General features: G+C 41.8%; 1 protein-coding gene across 1 annotated transcript in view; it reads right to left on the bottom strand.

Moving 5' to 3' along the window:
* The window catches only part of LOC123595659 (ankyrin repeat domain-containing protein 26-like), a gene marked incomplete at its 3' end in the record, with an annotated part of 196,793 nt that overhangs the window by 85,645 nt on the left and 94,392 nt on the right, over positions 1 to 16,756 (bottom strand). The window contains exons 11-13 of the mRNA XM_045473343.1: positions 12,156 to 12,246; positions 8,233 to 8,269; positions 2,794 to 2,866 (exon numbers count right to left, since the gene is read on the bottom strand). Coding sequence (XP_045329299.1) covers positions 2,794 to 2,866; positions 8,233 to 8,269; positions 12,156 to 12,246 — 201 coding nt within the window. The remainder of the gene's footprint in view (positions 1 to 2,793; positions 2,867 to 8,232; positions 8,270 to 12,155; positions 12,247 to 16,756) is intronic.

Raw genomic sequence — 16,756 nt, 5'->3', positions numbered from 1 at the left:
TAGGCGGATCGTCAAGGCAGAAAACCAGTAAGGAAACACAGATCCAATGTGTCATTGGACCAGATGTATTCAGATATACATAGATATATATTGGCCTAATATATATGCATTTATATACATGCATATCAACACCGATATATTAAAATCTTTTCATCCAACAGCAGTAGAACGCACGTTCTTCTTAAGTGCACATAGAACATTCTCCAATGTCTCCAAGTGACATCCTGGGTCACAAAACAGCCCTCCACAAATATAAAAGGACTGAGATCATACCTTGCATATTGTCAGATCGCAACAACGAGCACTTGCTCATTCTTTCTCTCTCTCCCTCCCTTTCCAAGAGAAATACAAACATTTCAAAACATTTAGCTCAGCCCCTTCCAAGAAAGAGAAAAACAAGAAAAATAAACCTTGTGGGGCAATGAGTCCTGGATGGAAACCACACACAGACAGTAGAATTCCATAACCAATATGTTGACAATGGAGTTGACAGAAAGTGATGTACTAAAAGAACAGACGCTAAAGAAATAGTTTCTGCAAGGACAAATTAGGGTAGGGATAAACCATTAAAAAAGAGCCTGGTGCGGGGAACACATATGTGGCACAGTCAGTTCAGCATCCACCTTCAGCTCATGAGTCATGATCTCACGGGTTGTGGGTTTCAGCCCCACGTGGAGCTCTGTGTTGACAGCTCGGAGCCTGCAGCCTGCTTTGGATTCTGTGTCTCCCTCTGCCTCTGCCCCTACCCCTCTTGCACTTTGTGTCTCTCTCTCTGTCTCAAAAATAAATAAACTTTAAAAAAATTTTAAAAATACCGTAAAAAGCATGGGGGGAGAAAAGGGAAAAAGAAAAAAAAAAGAAGAAAAAACAAACAAACAAACACATGACCAATCAACCAAGCATGAGCTTAAGACAAAAAAGGAAAGGAAAAATGTGAGCAAAAGAAGGTAAGTGGAAACAACTGACATTTTTCAACAGCTACATAAGTAGGATTGGGAATTTAGTATGAACCATAGTCTCTTTTAAACCTTTTAAAATATATGTCTCTCTCTATGTGTGTGTGTATATATATGTGTGTGTGTGTGTATGTGTACATATATATGTATACATATATGTGTGTGTATATATATAAGTGTAAATATATATGTGTATATATGTGTATATTATATATATCTCTATCTTATCTATCTATACTTACTTATCTATCTGTCTATTAATCTCTATATCTATATCTATCTATCTATCTATCTATCTATCTATCTAATATTTATGTAAAAGAGAGGCTTTGATTCACAGTATATCCCTAATAATACTGACTCTTATCACTCTTATATCACTCTTATATCACACTTATATCACTGACTCTTATCACTCTTATATCACTCTGGTTATAAATAGTGTAATAAAGAATTTAATTTTTTTCACTATAAATAAACGGTTCAATTCCTGGCATCTATCGCTTCCGAAAAGCTAGAAATTATTACTAGACTAACAAAAGAACAGAAAAAGAGAGGTTCCTAACACGTCAACATTCACTATGGAGAAAGAATTGGGAATGAGAATTCTAGGAAGAAATGGGAACCTTCAAAGGACGTATGTAATGGGACACAGATGGGGTTACACAAACAAAGGCTGAGGACTTTTTCTCTGCAATTTTAAGCTCACAATAGGAGGATACTAAAAATATAGTGTAACCTTCTTTCTTATGTAACTCCTGATTTCCTCAATAGAATTCATTTGCGTGTATACATGTTAAACACTAAAACGGAATATAAACTGAAGCCTGACTTTTTAAATTCACATATTTACTTGTGATATATCATGCGTATTTTGTTACTTTTCAAACTCCATTCTACGGAATTCCATTTCCCGACTCATTTATTCACATTCAACAACCATGACATTGCTTCTTCCAAGCAAGACGTTATGCTAGGAGCTCCAGGAGTCAAACAAGTGTGTTTCCTAACCTCCAGGAGCTTATCATGACTGAGGGGCTTTGAAATGAATACTGAAATAAATATCAGATGTCTGAAACTTTAAATTTTAGAATCTGACACAAGGACTAGGAGGAGATAGTGTTCAAAGCTAGAATAGGAAAGATTTCTGAAATCAGAAATTTGACAACTGGGCTATGATGAGCCTCTGCTCATAGAGCTACTCTTTTCAGCAAAATACATATTCTTCGGGGAGATGCACAATTTTAACTTACTCTTCATGCAGTTATTTCAAAACTGCAGGGGAACACCTTTGTACGGTAAATGTTGAGAAATAATGTAAACATCTACATTTCTACATTTTCTAATATTATTTTAGTCTAAATGTAGAACAAAGGATAGAGCCAAAGGAAAATCCTGTATGTCACCAAAATAAAACTTGCCCGGGGCCGGGGGGGAGGGGGGGTCGGGCAACCTACAATAGATACTTGGACCCAATCAGGTTTCATTTAGGCATGAGTATTATCAGTCATGTTACTATCACAGTAAGAATCCTTATCCTTAAGCAAATGTCATATTGCCTCCATGATGGGAAAGCTTTTCCCAATAAAATATGACGGTCATTATATATTTTCCAGCCCATTCTTTTATCAGCCTCCACCTGTAGGATTTACCAAAGTACAACAAAACAAAACACAACATTCAACGCGTCACGTATCTCTAAAGTGGTTTGTTCTTGCTAACTTTCCATGACACACATAAAATGATGATACACAGTCTCCTCTTAAATTTTCAGAGTAAATAAGGGACAAAACTCAATTCAGAGCAGGAAAGTGAGTTTCACAGGAGGGTACTTTACCTTGGTACCGAAATCTAAGACTTGGCTAGATGATGTAGACCATGAGTCATCAGGACCAGGTTTGTCGGGAAGCCTTTAGAGCAAAAAAATACAAGAAAAACATGGTCATTCATTTAAAAACAAAATTTAAAAAAGTTAAGGGAAAGGTCGCCTATCTGCTTATTCCACGAAGTTTCTTGGTATCATTAAAATTGGCCTCTGGTTTTTTCATTAAGTTTTATTTTAATGCCAGTAATAGTAACATCCAGAGTTATATTAGTTTAAGTTGTACAATACAGTGATTCACCAACTCCATACTCACCCCGTGCTCATCATGACAAGGGCACTCCTTCATCCCCATCATCTCTTTCACCCCTCCCACCACTCACCTCTACTCCGCAACCAGCCGTTTCTTCTCGGCAGTTAAGAGCCTATTTCTTGGTTTCTCTCCCCTTTTGTTTCCTCCCTTTGCTCGTTTGTTGTTTCTTAAGTGCTACATGAGTAAAAGCATATGGCATTTGTCTTTCCCTGACTTTGCTTACCATACTACACTCAGTCTCCATCCAGGTGATTGCAAATGGCAAGATTACATTGTTTTATGCTTGAGTAATATTACAGTGTGTGTGTGTGTGTGTGTGTGTGTGTGTGTGTGTGTGTGTAGGGATATACATACACACACACACATACATTCATATAGGGCTTCTTCTTCGTTCACTCAGCTGTCAATGGACGCTTGCGCTGGCTGTTGGAAATAATGCTGCAATCAACACAGGAGTGTGTGTGTCCCGTGGAATTCGTGTGTTTGTATTCTCTTGGGTAGTATCCAGTAGTGCAATTACTGGATCATAGGAGAGTTCTGTTTTTAATTTTTTGAGGAACCTCCATACTGTTTTCCACAGGGGCCGCACCCTTTTACATTTCCACCAACGGTGCAAGAGGTTTCCTTTGTCTCCACATCCTCGCAAACACTTGCTTCTTGTGTCTTGGAGTGTAGCCATTCTGACAGGTGTGACGTGGTATCTCGTTGTAGTGTGGGGGAGCATCTTTTCATGTGTCTGTTGACCATCTGTATGTTGTCTTTGGAAAAGTGTCTGGTTATGTCTACTGCTCATTTGTAAACTGGGCTTTTTTGGAGGGGGGTGATGTCGACATGTATCCATTTTTTAGACATTGTGGATACTAACCCTTTACTGGATTTGCAAAACATTTCCAAATTTGTTCTCCCATTCCAGAGGTTGCCTTTCAGTTTTGACGGTTCCTTCACTGTGCAAAAGCTTCGTAGGTTGATATAGTCCCCAAACTTTATCCTTGCTTTGTTTCCCTTGGCTCAAGAGACATAACTAGTAAAATGTTGCTACAGCCAAAGTCAGAGAAATGACGACCTGTGGTCTCTTCAAGGATTTTATTTTTTATTTTATGGTTTCAAGTCTCACACTTAGGTCTTTAATACATTTTGAGTTTATTTGTGTGTATGGTACAGAAATTGGTCCAGGTTCATTCTTTGGCATGTGGCTTGGCCAGTTTTCCCAACACCATTTGGTGAAGAGCATGCCTTTTCCCCACTGGATAGACTTTCCTGTTTGTAGAAGATGAACTGGCCATACAGTGGTGGATTTATGTCTGGGTTTGCGGTTCTATTCCACTGAGCTCTAAGGCTATTTTGTGCGCCAGTACCCACCATACTGTTTGGATTACTACAGCTTTGGAATAGAACTTGAAAGCTGAGATTGCGATACCTCCAGGGTTCCTCATTTTCAATATTGCTTTGGCCATTCAAGGTCTTTTGTGGTTCTGTACAACGTTTAGGCTTGTGTGTCTAGCTCTGTGACAAATGCTGTTGGTATGTTGACAGGGATTGCATGACATCTGTAGATGGCTTTGGGTAGTGTAGACACTTTACAAATATGTATTCTTCCCATCTGTGAGCATCGGATGTCTTTCTCTTTCTTTCCGTCACCTTCAATTTCTTTCATCAGGGTTTTACGGTTTCCAGAGTACAGGTCTTTCACAATTTGGACCCTGTTTTAAAAAAAGCTTTCTGTTCTCTATTTGGCCTCGACCTCTCCTAACCTGTGAAATCTCCAGGAAAGACCCAGTCTGAGTTTCCATAACCAAATGTGACAGGCAGGGAATGCTCTGAAATGGTTGAAAATTAAATGTATAAACGTTACCACAATGACTTGTCACCTCACATCTGTCAGAATGGCTCAGTTTCAACACACAGGAAACAACAAGGGTTGCTCAGGGTGTGGAGGAAAAACAACCCTTGTGCACCGGTCATGGGATATAAATTGGTATCGCCACAGTGAAAGCCACTATGGAGGGACCTCAACGAATTAAAAAAACAAATACCATAGGATCCAGTGATTCCACTACTGGGTATTTATTTACCCAAGGGAAATGGAAATACTAATTTGAAGAGATATATGCACCCCTATCTTTATTATAGCATTATTTACAATAGACAAGATACGGAACCAACCCAAGTGTCCACCAATACATGAAGAGACCACACACACACAAGCACATACACACGCACGCACACACACACACACACACACACACACACACAATGAAATATACGCAGCTATAAATGAGAATGAGATCCTGCCATCTGCAACATCATGGATGTACCTAGATGGTATGAGGGTAAGTGAAATAAGTCAGACCGAGAAAGACAAATCCTATATGATTTCACTTCTGTGTAGAATGTAAAAAGGGGAACAAATGAACAAACAGAGCAAAAGCAGAAACAGACCCACAAATGCAGAGCTTTGACTCTTGCCAGAAGGGAGGGGAGGTGGGGGGATGGCAAAATGGGTGAAGGGGAGAGGGGAGTTCAGGGTTCCAGTTATAGAATGAATAAATCACAAGGCTCAAAGGTACAGCATAGGGAATCTAGTCAGTGGTATCGTAATAGCATCATACATTAACAGATGGGAGCTACGCTTATGGCGATCACGGTGAAACATCCAGAGTTGTTGCATCACATTTTACATTGTGTGTCAGGTAGACCTCCGTTTAAGTAAACGTATCAAAGTTTAGGTTGTGGTAGTACTAACTAGAGATTGAAAGATTCAAAGTTCCCAAGGCCAACTTTGTTCCCACACTGGTCTTGCCTTATTTAGGTCCATAATCACCAGCAAGACATTCCACGCCTTCAGGGGCATTCAGCTACCCAAGGACGGAGACTGTGATCAAACTGGTCCTGGTAGTTGTGCCTCTGTTTCTCTGTACGCTGCCTGACTATTTTCTTCCCTATGAGCTCCCACTCCTACATCACTCTTCGGCACGGTTCTGTGGCATCCCCCAACCTTTCAATCTTTAGCCTATGAAGCCACACACTCCTACAACAAGGATGGGCTCAAATGACCGAGGGTAGGAACCATGTCCTGCTCCTGGAGAACAAGCGACCTGGGAGCCTCAGTCATCCACACAGTCACCTCAACATAGGCATGTTATCACCGATCCAGATGAAGCTCCCTTACTGATTTGACAAGTCAGTCCTACCCCTGCCCAGCCCTACAAGTACATGGGAAGGGCATCACAGATTTCGGAAAAGAGGTGGAGTGAGGAGACAGCTTGCCTTGGGCCATACATCTCTGATGTTCGGAATCTCCACCCCCCACCCCCAATTCCTTGAGAGGATCTAAGCTATCCTCCCTCAGTTGGGGTGGAAGTAGGGGATATCATATTTGTATGTGCTGTACACAGACTCTTCCCAGCAGCTCAAATGGTTTTTAATCTCTCTCATCAGAACATCTGAGGTATGCTCGCACCTTCCATGAAACCAACACACACAAAAGCAGAAACCTGGTCACGACCCTCTTGAACTCTCTATTTGAATACGCCTTTCTAAACAACTCCCCTAATCCTGGGTCCTTCATTCCTGTCATTCACCTTTATCACACTTGGCATAAACCCCCATATTCTGACATCTTTTCTCAAACTCGTATTCCTAACCAACTCAGTGTTGTTCTCCTTGAAACCTGGTCTCCTCTGCTAATTCGATTCTTACCCTCCTTCATTGTATTCACTAGACCCACTCCCCAGCTTTCTATTATTAAAACAGTTGCCTGATGAAGATGAAGACAAAAAAGAAGGAAGAAAGGCAAGAAAGAAAGAAAACCAGAATTTAAATTGCATTTCTGTCACTTATCATATCCAAATAGGTCACTTCAATCTCTTTTGAGTTTCAAATTCTCCAGGGAAACAACCATTGGGCAAGGAGGTGAAACATAGGTTGACGTACCCGAGGGTGTTTTGAGGAATTCATGTCTGAGGTTCCCTAAATCTTGGGACCCTAAATGATTTTGATTTGGCCTCTGGAAAAATGGAGAGTCCTTAGCTGGCAGAAGTGGGGAAATTATTGAAGAAAAAAAAAAAGAAAGAAAAGAAAAGAAATACCAAGGAATCCAGAGAAGAAAGTCAAAAGGCAAAAACAAAGTACAAAAAGTCATGGGGGAAAAAAAAAAAAACTCCAAAAAAACCAAAAAGCTTCCTAAAACTAGACAAGGGTACTAGCCCAAAGGGAAACCAGCCTGGGAACTTAGGCAACAGAGAATCCTATAGCAATATCCTGAAAATAGAGAGTGAGTTTAATTAATGTAACATGGTCTACAACTAGATATCCTTCCCTTACAGAAAACTCCTTTGTCTCAAGAAGGGGGGATATCACTACATCTAAGGACTTGCCTGACGACATCTTGCTTGTTATGTAAAAGCCTTGACACCATGGCCATAGCTGACATCCACCCTAAGATCTCGGATGGTACAAACAGGGGACTAGTTACCACTGCACTAATGACTTTTGTTAGCACTAGTGGTCAAATATATGAGGCCAAATGCTTGGACTAACCTGGGTTCTTAAGCAAACCCTACATTAGGGTTCCGACATCATTATCTTTGACATTCTTAGTTGATCTGCCCTAGGATCTGTATCTTCATCTCAGTGCTGCTGAGGAACCAGAGAATGGATGTGGAAGCTTCAAGGGCTGACGGGCAAAGCCCCTCAGCTACCCGTTAACTATGGAATCATGGTCGAGGCATCAACCTCCCTGAACCACAGTTGCCAAAGGAATAAAAAGTACTTTGCAAAGCTGTACAATGACTATATAACTGAACAGATGGTACCCATAGGGTATAGTGTCTGGTCCAGTGTAGAACACGCAACAACTGGTTTTGTTCTCTGCGTTCCCTTAGGAGACACATAATTTTCAGTTCGTTCCTTCCCTTTCCTTTCCTTTCATTATCCGTTTCATTTCATTTCATTCCTTTATACCTTGAGAGTGAGTGCACACAGAAATCGGGAAAGCTATCCCAAGGAGGCTGTCAGCGCAAAACCCGACGTGGGGCTTGAACACACAAACCTGAGTTGAAGTCAAGAGTCACACCCTTAACCGACTGAGCCACCCGGGTGCCCCAGCAAATGTCATTTTTACAAATCCATAAAAATCCTACCTGGCTATAGAATCTTCCTCAGCATTCTTATCTGCTCCTAAAGGAGACAGCAAAATACATGTTAAATCAACAATCGAAAAATAGAGGAAATTACAAGTGTACGGCTTATGATTTGTGAAAAAGTATTGCTTTGGGACCACACCTGGAAACCACACTACACTGAATGGTAATTATACCATTCGTAGGCTTAAAGCACTAAGAAATCTTACTTTCTCCTCTATATTGACCAAAAGCAAGAATGGGTTTTATCAGAATTTGACACCTACAGGGGAACTGATGTTTCCAATGGCCATCACTGACCGACTCTATGGCACTGGAGGAAACTGGTATCGTTAGGAGAATGATTATCATGAGCGGACAATGTCAGACTGAAACTACCATGATTTCTCTGGACTTCCACTACTAGAGGAGTTGAAAGAGAGTATCTTTATTTTGCGGTAACACGGCAGAACTTCCCCAGCTCTTCAGCAGACACTCTTCAGTTTTAGGAGGAAACACCCCCTCACAAAGTGTGCTCTATAGCTATTGTACTTTGCAGCAGGGCCAAGCCGTAGCAAACAGACTCTCCCTGGCCTTATTTCCATTGGCAAGGTAAGAAGGAAAGATTTGGCATTCCAGTTTGATATCGTTCTAACCTCTTGAGGCTGTCTCCTTCCATTGCTAGCTAGAGAGTCTATCTAGACCCACCGCACATCACAGAGGAGGAGGCTCCCAATGTGAGTGCTCTGTCGTGGTTCATGATGTCGTTTTTCTCCACCCTCCCCATTAGGTGACACACATCTAGAGAAATCATACTTTTTTTCATGGAAGGCAGAGGTCAGCAGATCCTCTACTGATGAGCAACTAAACGAAACAAAGGGCAAAGAATAGCTTGAATGCCTACATTCAATTACCAGGATATTTTCACTTTCTAAACATTCAAAGACATCCACTCTATGATTCTAACTATATGACACCTGGAAAGAGCAAGGCTATGGAGCTAAGGGTTGGGGTGAACGTAGGGATAAACGGGCACAGCACAGAGGACTTTTAAGGCAGTAAAACTCTTTTCACACGATACCACAAAGGTGGATTCTCATCATTACACATTTGTTAAAACTCATAGCATGTATAACAGCAAAGCTGAACACTAATGCACATTAGAGACTTGGCCTCCAAATGAAGAGTTCGTGTCCATAGAAAATGCACCACTGTTGTCAGGGTGCCTGGGTGGCTCAGTTGCTTCAGCGTCCAACTCTGGATCTGAGCTCAGGTCATGATCTCACAGTTCATGGGATCAAGTCCTGCATCAGGCTCTGTGCTGACAGCACAGGATTCTTTCCCCCCTCTCCCTCTGCCCTTTGGCTGCTCACGCGCATGCATGCTCTCTCGCTCAAAACTAAACCAAGGAACTGAAAAAAAAAATCCTACTAAAAATGGACCACTGTCGTGCAAGATGTTAACAACAGGGGAGGCTAGGCGTGTACGGGAGCATGGTATGGTATATGGAGACTCTCTGTACTTCCTATTATATTTTGCTGTGAACTTAAAACTGATGTAAAAAATCAGGCTATTAAATGTATGAAACAACAAAAACAACAAAATATGGTATCCATTGAAGCTACACTTAGCATATACTAACTCATGATGCAGTCACCTTGAACATTAAAATAGAGATCAAAGTAACACAATAGGGGTACTGTCTCCCATTTGGAAGTATATGAAAATGCATAAACAAAACACAAAAATACAACAGTTATTTGTATACTTAGGCAAGAAAACAATTGATGAGTATGATCCAAAATCTTATACCTATAAACAGGGGTTCAGCACCATAGGAATCAAACCTGGGTTTTCCATATAATTAAGAGATTTCATTCTAATTTTAAATCAAAAATCATTATGTTGATCATACCTAAGAATCATAATGAAAGCTTAATCACATAAAAAAGAAGATTATAATGACCTAATATTGCCCTAGTAATTTTTACACAAATACCTACTTCATATGGATGATGAAACTGAAACCAGTACCATGGTAACCGTCATGTTACTTGCTAGTAAAACAAAATTTGAAGACACCACCAAAAATGACGTCAGGGCTATAATTCCCATGCAGAACAGATTTCATCCAGCAGGCCGAAGACGGCTACCCTCAGAACATCCTACTTGAATGACTGGCCCTTGGTTGTTCCCTGGGATCTTGGATTTAAGGAGGGTTCCCACCATTCCCTAGCTGGTTAAGAGTGCTTCGCTGTGCCTAAGTGCTGGTGCGCTCAATGTGCTTAAGGCCGTACACTTGATTTCCTTTGTGGAAACCTGGAATTTTGGGACATGCTAAGGAGAAGATGCCTATGTGATTAGCATTTGATGAAAACCTCGGGCACTGAGTATCCATAAGCCTCGTACTGGCCCACGACATTTCACTTGTGCTGTCCTAATTTCATGCTGGAGGAATTTGGCACATCCTGCCAACTCCATAGAGAAAGGATTCCTGGAAGCCTGCGCTTGGTTTCCTCTGGCCTTCACCCCGTGCACCATTGCTCGGTGCTGATTGGCCTTTCTAGCCTGGCCCCATACCAATCCACACGCATGACTACAACTATATGCTGAGTCCTGTGAGCTCTTCTGGTGAATAATCAAATCTGGGTGTCATTGGGATGCCTCTAACACAACTGCATCACATGAAATTTTATTGTTTGGCTTGATGTCTTACACGTGGTTACAGTCAGAAGGTTATGTCACAGAATACCTTTCCTGGAATCTCTTTTCATGGTATTTGACTTGAAAATTCCTACATCCCTATATATCCATTTGAAGAAAGGTTTCAAAGGAATACATGAAATCATGATGTCAGAAAGTGTGAAACAAACAACAATCTTATTTTACTCCGAAAAAAGAGAGACAGAGAGAGAGAGTGAGAGAGAGAGAGAGAGAGAGAGAGAGAGAGAGCAAATCCTGGAGATTGCCCCTATGTTCCACCATATAAAAGTTCTCTGAAATATGAAAAATCAGCTAATTTTCTCCAACTACCTAGGGCTTAGTTCATTTTTCTGGCAGATAGGAATCAAAGAAGTAACAGGGATCATTCTACAACAATCAGAACTGTCGGACAGAACATGGAAACATACTACTGATTATGGTGTTCTTTTCTTTCTTTTCCTTATTTTCCTAGAACATTAAAAATGTAGTTCACCTATTAAAGGTAGTTATTGGCAAAACAATCAAAAGTCACAAATACGGCATCCAAAATGTCAGATGAGTTATCTTGATGTCTCCCTATGTGACCCTCCTTCCAATTCTCTTATTTTGCCCTTAAGGATACTACCGTATGAAGTACCCCCATTTTATATGGCATTAACGTATATACATTTATCGCTGACTACAAACGCTTACGTTCACCCATGGTAGTTAGGACATAACTCTGCATCATCAGCTAGGTCAGTCCTTAATGTGTTGCCAACAGTGAGGATAACAGTAAGAGGGGGAACATTTGGGGATACTACACTGACAAATTCTGGTACGAGAAGCTCACCTGATAGTGTTGCTGCATGTCAAATAGTCTGCTCTCCCCTTTAAAGAACTAGTGTATTTTACCACCTTCCAGTAGAAACACCATACACAACGGCTTACTTTCCTTCATTTATGCCCTGTAGTCTCCGCCATTCACATGATTCCCTCTCTGGCTCTTCTCTTCTTTCCTGAGGTTCCTTGGGCCTTCCAGGGTCTTGAAAGGGAACTGGTCATTTAGCTCCTTTGGTGGCACTCTCAATTTCAATCTGTTGCTGACACCACCTACGATATGCAACTTACCTCCTTTTCACATCTCTTTCCTTTTCCTATGCACTTAACAGGCCGTTTTCTTTAGATATTAGAATGTATCAGTCTTCCTGTTTTAAATCAACATTCTGTCAAATGACCTTTGAATAAAATACAGTTCTTACCTTCTACTTGTCCATTTAATATACTTTGCCCTTTCCGATCCACAGCTCCAGAGACATGAGGAACATATTTGTTGGGCTTCTCAGACGTACGCTGTTAAAAGTAGCACCAGTAATGAGTTGCGTGAAGACTTCCTAAGCCTTTTCCAAGAAAATTTCTGAATTTATGATTTTAATAACAATCAGACTTACAAATAAGAAAAACGTATTGCACACCAAAACATTTAAATACAAAACCTCATATATGCTCTCTTGATTCAGCGTCCCTTTGAATCTGCATTTGGCTATTGACTCTCTAAACTGATCATGGAAGGCCAGCATACATACTTTCAAAGGCAGAAGCCTGGCTTGTATGCAGATTTCAAAAAGGAACTAACAAAACACCTTCCTTTGCATTCCTGACCAAAATAAAAGGACATTTGAAATAAGTTTTGAAACAAATTCTTTAAAAGTGTACTTGCTATAAATGAAAACTGCTTCTAATAAAATGGCAGACATTTGTTTCAGTGTCAATTCATACCTCACATGATCAGAAACTTTGGAGTATATCATGTGGAGTATCGACAAAACACTGTTGTAGCTGCTGTTTCGTTTAGGTAAACGAAGGCTTGACCTTTTTCTTGACGAAAGAAGGGCTGGATCGAATGGCAAAGTAGTAAGAAAACACTTTTCTTAAAATTATGGTGAACTAGTAGCAGAAACAATGTAGATATAGGTATGGAACGCTTCAGAATGTGTAGTAAGCATTCGAACGGCAAGTATAAGAACATGTATGTCTTAGTCACCTAAAATGTGCCAAGCACTCACTTCCCTATGCACACTTTCTTTTTTACACACAACAGTAATAATGATTATGATGATGGAGTGAGCCTTCCTACTTCTTGGTGACTGCAAGACATTGGAGTAAAATGACGATCCGTGGTCCTCTCTGTCCAGAATGTCCCTCGCCACGGTCTACACGACTGGTCCTTCTCGTCTTTCGCTTGGCACCTTTTGCCACTCTCAGATCTTTTCCGACGACCAAAATTCCCACTCCCACTCTCACCCTCATCCTCACTACAAACGCCCCCAATATTCTCTCAACGATCATTGTCCATTTCCTATCGATGAAGCCTTTATCGTGACTTATAACGGATTGCTGTTGACTTACTTTTCTGCTCTGACCACAACAACCTAAACCCTCCACTTGTACACTCAGTAGCTAACTGCTTGGTACGTACTCAGTATACAAGGACCAAGTTATTAAGGTCAAAACATTTACACTAATCTCACGGAGAAGATCTCAAAAGTACCAAATCACTATACCGTTGACCCTTGGACAAAGCAAGGGTTACGGGCTCTGATGGCCATGCACTCGAAAATCCACAAATATCTTTTGAAACCTCAAAACCAAATCAAAAAAACAAAAATTCCTACTGAATTTCCTACTTTAAAAGCAATTACACTTAGAAATCAAAAAGTATATATGTATTGAACACCAGAACATTAAAGCAGAAGCGCTTGTGTATGCTCTCTAGGTCTAATCTACCTTTTCGGCCTCATTTGGCCATTGACTCTGTACACTGAGCATGGGAGGTCAGGGTTGGGATAACGGAATGCTGAGCTTATCAACAATATACACAGTCGATTAATGCATGTTTTCCCTGCTATATGTATTACATACTGTATTCTTACACCATAAACTGAAGAAAAGGTTACTAAGAAAATCGTAAGGGAGGGGTGCTGGGTCGCACTGTCGGTTCAGGGTCAGGCTCTTGACTTTGGCTCGGGTCATGATCTAGACTTCCTGAGTTCAACGCTGGCAGTCTGGAGCCTGATGAAGATTCTCTCTCTGCCCCCGCTTCCCTACTCACGTGCTCTGTCCTCCCTCTCTCTCCCAAAATAAGTAATTAAAAAAAAAAAAAACGAGACGAAAAAGACAATCATAAGGAAGAGAATATACAGCATGGCACTGTATTTATTGAAAAAAATCTGTAGGTATGTGGACTCCCACAGGCCAAACCCATCTTGTTCAAGGGTCCAATGTATACCTATGCGATGTCTCCACTAAGAGTTTAGTGGAACTTATTATAGCCCCACGTTAGAAAATCAAAAACCCATTCTAACTTTGCCATTCTTTTCTGGACACTAGGGCCACTTTATTGGCCTTCGAACATCTTCCCATTGAAAAGAAGCATTCTTGGGGGGCCTGGGTGACTTAGTCGATTAGGCACCCACCTTTAAAATTGCAAAAAGGAAAGTAAAAGGGGGAGGGGGGAGTTAAGATGGCAGGGGAGGGGATCAGAATTTCCCCTGTCCCTCGAACACAGCAGTATTGAGGTCACAACACTTGGAATACCAGGAATACAGGCTGCAGAGGGACAGAAAAGTCTCCACAGGGGCAGAGTGACAGCTTGGCGGGACAGAAGGGTGTGTATGCGAATTGGGAGAAATGAAATGGGCAGCACAGGCATGGAGTGGGGGAAGCCCTTTGGTGGAGAAACGAAAGGAAGGTAGAGAGAGAGGCCGTGGGAAGTGCCTTTGGATATGAGAAAGCCTGTCCGGACCACAGACCAAGGAGAGGTCCAGAGAGCCAGTTTCTACTTTGCAAAACCGCCTTAGAGGCTAAGGAACAGAATTTTCAAGGTGGCCAGACTTTCTCTAGACCAGAGCTACCACCTCCCATGCCTGGTGGGGAGGGAGCCGCCCCTAGGCTTGGTAGCAGTCTCAGGGCTACACTGGGAGAGAACACCTTGAGTATGGTGGAAAGGGGAGGTATTGCCCTGCCCAAGGGAAAAAGACCGTGCAGGCACGAGCCGGAGGCCCTCCGTCCACTGGGCAGAGTGGCGCAACTCCACTACCAGGTCCGAGCCAAGCGGGATCCTACAGGGTTTTGAATCCCAGCTCAGTGCTCAGGTGGCACAGGGGACTGTGCAGCAAGGCAAGCCGGCTCCCCAGGCTATTCCGTGAGGATAGCCTCAACAGTGAGTTTTGAGACACCTCGTGTGGGCGGGAGAGATTGGGGTGTCGCCATTTCTCTCCCCATGACCAACATCGTGGGGCTTCAGGGAATGGACAGTGAGCCTCCGTGGAGGCAGGCCCATTACACCAAACCCTGACTCTCTGTGCCTCGTAACTGCTTCTCTATAGGAGTGAGACTGACACTGATGGGACCACACAGCCCCTCGTCTAGACCAGCACAGCCACCAGTCCCAGGCACCAATAGACAACTCTCCTCCGGTTTTCTATCTGAGTTTGTGTGTTTGTTTGTTTGTTTGTTTGTTTGTTTGTTTTCATTTGAGTTATTATTCTTTTGTCTTTCCTTTTCTTTTTCAATGTTTATTTCTTTATTTGGAGAGAGAGAGAGTGAGTGATCAAGCAGAAGACATGCAGAGAGAGGGAGACAGAGAGAATCCGAGCAGGATCTATGCTCTCACTGCAGAACCTGATGGGGGTTTCGAACCCACCAACAGCGACAACATGACGTGAGCCAAATTCAAGAGTCGGACGCTTCACCTACTGAGACACCCAGGCGCCCATCTTTTCTTTCCTTTGCTTTCCCTTTCTTCTCTTTTCCCTTTTTCCTCTTTCTATCTCCTCTTTCCTCGTCTCCCTTTGGAAACAGCCGAGTAGTCTCGAGTTGACGTGGGTCAAAGCTAATTATATATCTACATTTATCTATATATCTTAATATATACCTATATATCTATACATAGATACATATAGATATATCTATATATTTTTTTCCTTTGCTCCTCTGTTCTGGATCTTTGTGTGTTGGATTGCGCATTTTCTCTATACTTTTCTAGATCTCCTTCTTGATTTTCCTCCCTCTCTTTCTGGATTAAGCCCTATAGCTCCTTTGAGTCACTGCCTGGTCTTTTTTTCCACTCCACTCATTTCTCTTTTCGTTTGGGCTAAGGATACTTCACCCCCTTCTTCTCCTTCTTTCCAGGATTACTTCAACCAACAAATCAAAGCACACCTGGTGGAAGGCCCAAACCGCCACTCCAAGTAGCGAGAACAGTAGCCAAAGACACACCGAAAGAGTGCACACAACTCACTCCAAAAAACAGTTGTTCAACTGCCAGGCCCTGGACAGTGTAGGAGCTCTCTTTAATATAGTAGTACTCGCAGGTGTGGGACACAGAACAAGCTTTTAACACACATAAAGGGCAGGAATCTAGCCAAAACGACGAAATCGAAGAATTCTCCTCAAAAAAAAATTCCGGGAAGAAAGGACAGCCAGAGAAGGGCTCAAAAGAGACAGAAACAATATATGTGAGCACATTTTTGGAATGACACTCATAAGACGCATAGTTGCGCTTGAAACCACGCACAGAAGACAGCAGACAATCTACTGCTTCAGAGATCAAGGACCTAAGGAATCGTCACGATGAACGCGGAAAATGAAATGGTGTAAAGGAGATACAAAGTAAACTAGATGCAGTGACAGCAAGGACGGGAGAAGCAGCAGACAGAATCGGTGAAACAGAAGATCCAATGGTGGACAAAGATGAAGCAGAGAAAGGAAAGGAAGGAAATGACTAGATCACAAGGCAGGTACTAGAGACCGACGTGATTCGGTGAGATGAAATATTAGCCACATCCTACGAGTCCCAGAA

Source organism: Leopardus geoffroyi (assembly GCF_018350155.1).
Source record: "Leopardus geoffroyi isolate Oge1 chromosome C3 unlocalized genomic scaffold, O.geoffroyi_Oge1_pat1.0 chrC3_random_Un_scaffold_41, whole genome shotgun sequence".
Lineage (NCBI taxonomy): Eukaryota > Metazoa > Chordata > Mammalia > Carnivora > Felidae > Leopardus > Leopardus geoffroyi.
Note: the sequence above shows the minus strand (reverse complement) of the source record. Positions and strands in the feature narration are given on the sequence as shown.